General features: G+C 45.9%; 1 protein-coding gene across 1 annotated transcript in view; it reads left to right on the forward strand.

The window, feature by feature from the left end:
- The window catches only part of CFAP52 (cilia and flagella associated protein 52), a 70,554-nt gene that overhangs the window by 58,317 nt on the left and 8,696 nt on the right, over positions 1-3,541 (forward strand). Inside the window, exon 10 of the mRNA XM_011958645.1 lies at positions 990-1,135. Coding sequence (XP_011814035.1) covers positions 990-1,135 — 146 coding nt within the window. The remainder of the gene's footprint in view (positions 1-989; positions 1,136-3,541) is intronic.

The following is a 3,541-nucleotide window of genomic DNA, read 5'->3' on the forward strand; positions in this document are numbered from 1 at the left end:
GGCAGATCACAAGCTCAGGAGATGGAGACCATCCTGGCTAACACGGTGAAAACCCCATCTCACTTAAAAATACAAAAATTAGCTGGGCATGGTGGCGCGCACATGTAGTCCCAGCTACTCGGGAGGCTGAGGCAGGAGAATTGCTTGAACCCGGGAGGTGGAGCTTGCAGTGAGCCAAGATCATGCCACTGCACTGCAGCCTGGGTGACAGAGTGAGACTCCTTCTCAAAAAGAAAAAAAAGGAAGTTCTTGATCAAGAAGGTGACATGATTTTTAAAAGGTGGTTGTAAGCAAGAGTAGAAGCAAGCATAAGCTGTTATAATAATCCAGGAGAAAGATGGTGGTGCCTTGGATGAAGGAGGTAATGTTGGAACTGTTGAGAGGTGGTCAGATTTGAATGTTTTTTAACAGTAGAGCTGGTGGAACTTGCTGATGGATTGGATGTTGGATTGGGTTGGGTAGATGGAATTGAGGGTAATCAAGGAAGACTCAGGCTGTTGGCTTAGGCAACTGGATGGGTGGTGGCAACTTTTACTGAGATGGGAAAGATAGTGGAAGGTGGAGGAGGAGCATTCCATTGAAAGATTGGGGTAGGTTGGGGTAGGTGGGATGACAACAATTATTTGGAGATGTTCAATTATATATCTCAGGCACAACATCATCCAGCTAGTTGGGTGTACAAGTCTTGCGGTTCGTGGGAGAGGTAGGGGTGGGCCTCCCTCATTTCCCCCTCCCCGTCCTCCCTCACTTGGCATGGGATGCACCTAGGTAGGTTCAGCCAAGACAAACCACTCCTTTCCCTTAGCCAGGTGTGACCAGTGTGGGGTATGAGGGGAAATGGGCCTATGATGACCACCATTCAGTTGAGCTGGTCTCCCTCCACCACAGCGCCGCTTGCCAGGCCTGCCTCTCCTTAGTGAGGCCAGCAGCCTGCGGAGAGAGGGTGTGTGTACTGATCCTGCCTGCCTTTTGTTTCCCTTTCATGCCAGCATGGAACGACGGTAAAATCCGAGCCTTCGCCCCAGAGACAGGCCGACTGATGTATGTCATTAACAACGCTCACAGGATCGGCGTCACCGCCATCGCCACCACCAGTGACTGTAAAAGGGTCATCAGTGGCGGTGGGGAAGGGGAGGTATTGAAAGCAGAAATTGGGAAAAATAACGCTCTATTTGGAACAACTGCCTTATAGGAAGCCATCTATTTGCTTTTAAAAATACACACTTGTGCTAGGATTCAAGCAGGACCAAATTAACATTTTGATGAGATCCGAAAATACATCATAAATAAAAGTTCTAATATTATAAATGTATATCTTTTATTTTTTTTTGAAATGGAGTCTCACTCTGTCACCCAGTCTGGAGAGTGCAGTGGCTCAATCTTGGCTCATTACAACCTCCTCCTTCCAGGTTCAAGTGATTCTCCTGCCTCAGCCTCCTGAGTAGCTGGGATTACAGGCGCCCGCCATCACACCCAGCTAATTTTTGTATTTTTACTGGAGATGGGGTTTCACCATTTTGGCCAGACTGGTCTCAAACTCTGGACCTCAGGTGATCCACCTGCCTTGGCCTCCCAAAGTGCTGGGATTACAGGTATGAGCCACTGCACCCTGCCTATAAATATATATCTTTGTGCACAGAATATACATTTGTGCACAGAAAGGACATATACAATACAGACATGAAAGTGTTCTGTGGGGACTAGAGTTAATGAATTCACGTGGGTGTTTTGCCAGTGTTTTGACTTGCTTGCTCTTTTCCTCCAAGAATCGTAGTTGTATAAATTGTCTTCATCTTATCTTTCAAAGCAGGTGATGGTTTTAACATCAATTCTTTTTTTGTTGTTGTTTTTTGTTTTTTGAGATGGAGTCTCGCTCTGTCGCCCAGGCTGGAGTACAGTGGCACAATCTCGGCTCACTGCAACCTCTGCCTCCCAGGTTCACATCATTCTCCTGCCTCAGCCTCCTAAGTAGCTGGGACTACAGGTGCCTGCCGCCATGCCCGGCTAATTTTTTGTAATATTTTTAGTAGAGACAGGGTTTCACCATGTTAGCCAGGATGGTCTCAATCTCCTGACCTTGTGATTCGCCCACCTCGGCCTCCCAGAGTGCTGGGATTACAGGCGTGAGCCACTGTGCCCAGCCTAGCATCAATTCTTTAATACACCCAGACGTTTTGACATTATTTTTAAATGATCACGCTCAGCTTTTTCTTTCCATTATTTTGAGGAGGCTGTAACACTTTTTACTTGCACATTTTTCTCTGGATCTCTCCTCCTCTGTGCCCCAGATTCTTTCCTACCCCAAAGTCTTCCCTTTCTCTTTGAGATATTTTCTTTTCCTTTCCTCAATCCCCTGTCATAGGAAGAACAGAATAGTTTGTGCTCGTCTTATTTTTCATAAATCCAACATAGTCGGTATAAGAAGGTGTAAGCATCTGACTACTACGTTTTCTGGTGTAGTTGTGACATATCCTTTGTCCGTTAAAAGAATACGGGCCGGGAGTGGTGGCTCACGCCTGTAATCTCAGCACCTTGGGAGGCCGAGGCAGGTGGATCACCTGAGGTCAGGAGTTTGAGACCAGCCTGGCCAACATGGTCAAACCCTGTCTCTACTAAAATACAAAAATTAGGCCGGGCGCAGTGAGTCGAAGGTTGCAGTGAGCCAAGATCACACCACTGCACTCCAGCCTGGGTGACAGAGCGAGACTTTGTCTCAAAAACAGAAAAAAACATACAAAAATCAGCCAGGTGTGGTGGTGCATTCCTGCAGTCCCAGCTACCTGGGAGGCTGAGAGAGGAGAATTGCTTGAATCTGACAGGCGGAGGTTGCAGCGAGCCGAGATCACACCATTGCACTCCAGCCTGGGAGAGGGAGCAAGACTCCATCTCAAAAAATAAAATAAAATAAATAAAGGAATACTATACTAACTAAACAACTTTCCTTTTATCTATCCCTTTTATTAAAGCATCATATTGATGATTTTAAATTTTGTGTGTAGGTAGTTGTATTACCAATGAATTTCACTCCAGGATGATATACAGGCATTTGGAAATATTTGTGATATAAAATAGGTATTGGATTCAGTCGAGTTGGGGACCATTGCTTTTACACGATCAAAATTGAACAACCGATCATGAAAGTTTAAATATGGCTCTGGGTACCCACAAAATTTCCCGATGGTACCAGAAATTTGAGAGCCGTGATCAGCAGAAGTGAACAGACATTATTTCACCTGGTTTGGTGTTGGCCCTTGCATTATCAACTTGCGTAGCAGGTGTCTGATTACATTTCTCAGCCTGTATGTACAAGCAGGTACAGGATTGTTAGTAGCATTTTTCAAGCCCTGTTGAAGATGATCACATCTTATACATGAATATTCCTGCCCTTCAACTTAGCATTCCCACCCCACCCAACTGAGAGGAAGACAGGGAATTAAAAAAACACAAATCAGGCCGGGCGCGGTGGCTTACGCCTGTAATCCCAGCACTTTGGGAGGCCAAGACAGGCAGATCACAAGCTCAGGAGATGGAGACCATCCTG

This window comes from Colobus angolensis, unplaced genomic scaffold (assembly GCF_000951035.1).
Source record: "Colobus angolensis palliatus isolate OR3802 unplaced genomic scaffold, Cang.pa_1.0 Scaffold47, whole genome shotgun sequence".
In the NCBI taxonomy this organism is placed as follows: domain Eukaryota; kingdom Metazoa; phylum Chordata; class Mammalia; order Primates; family Cercopithecidae; genus Colobus; species Colobus angolensis.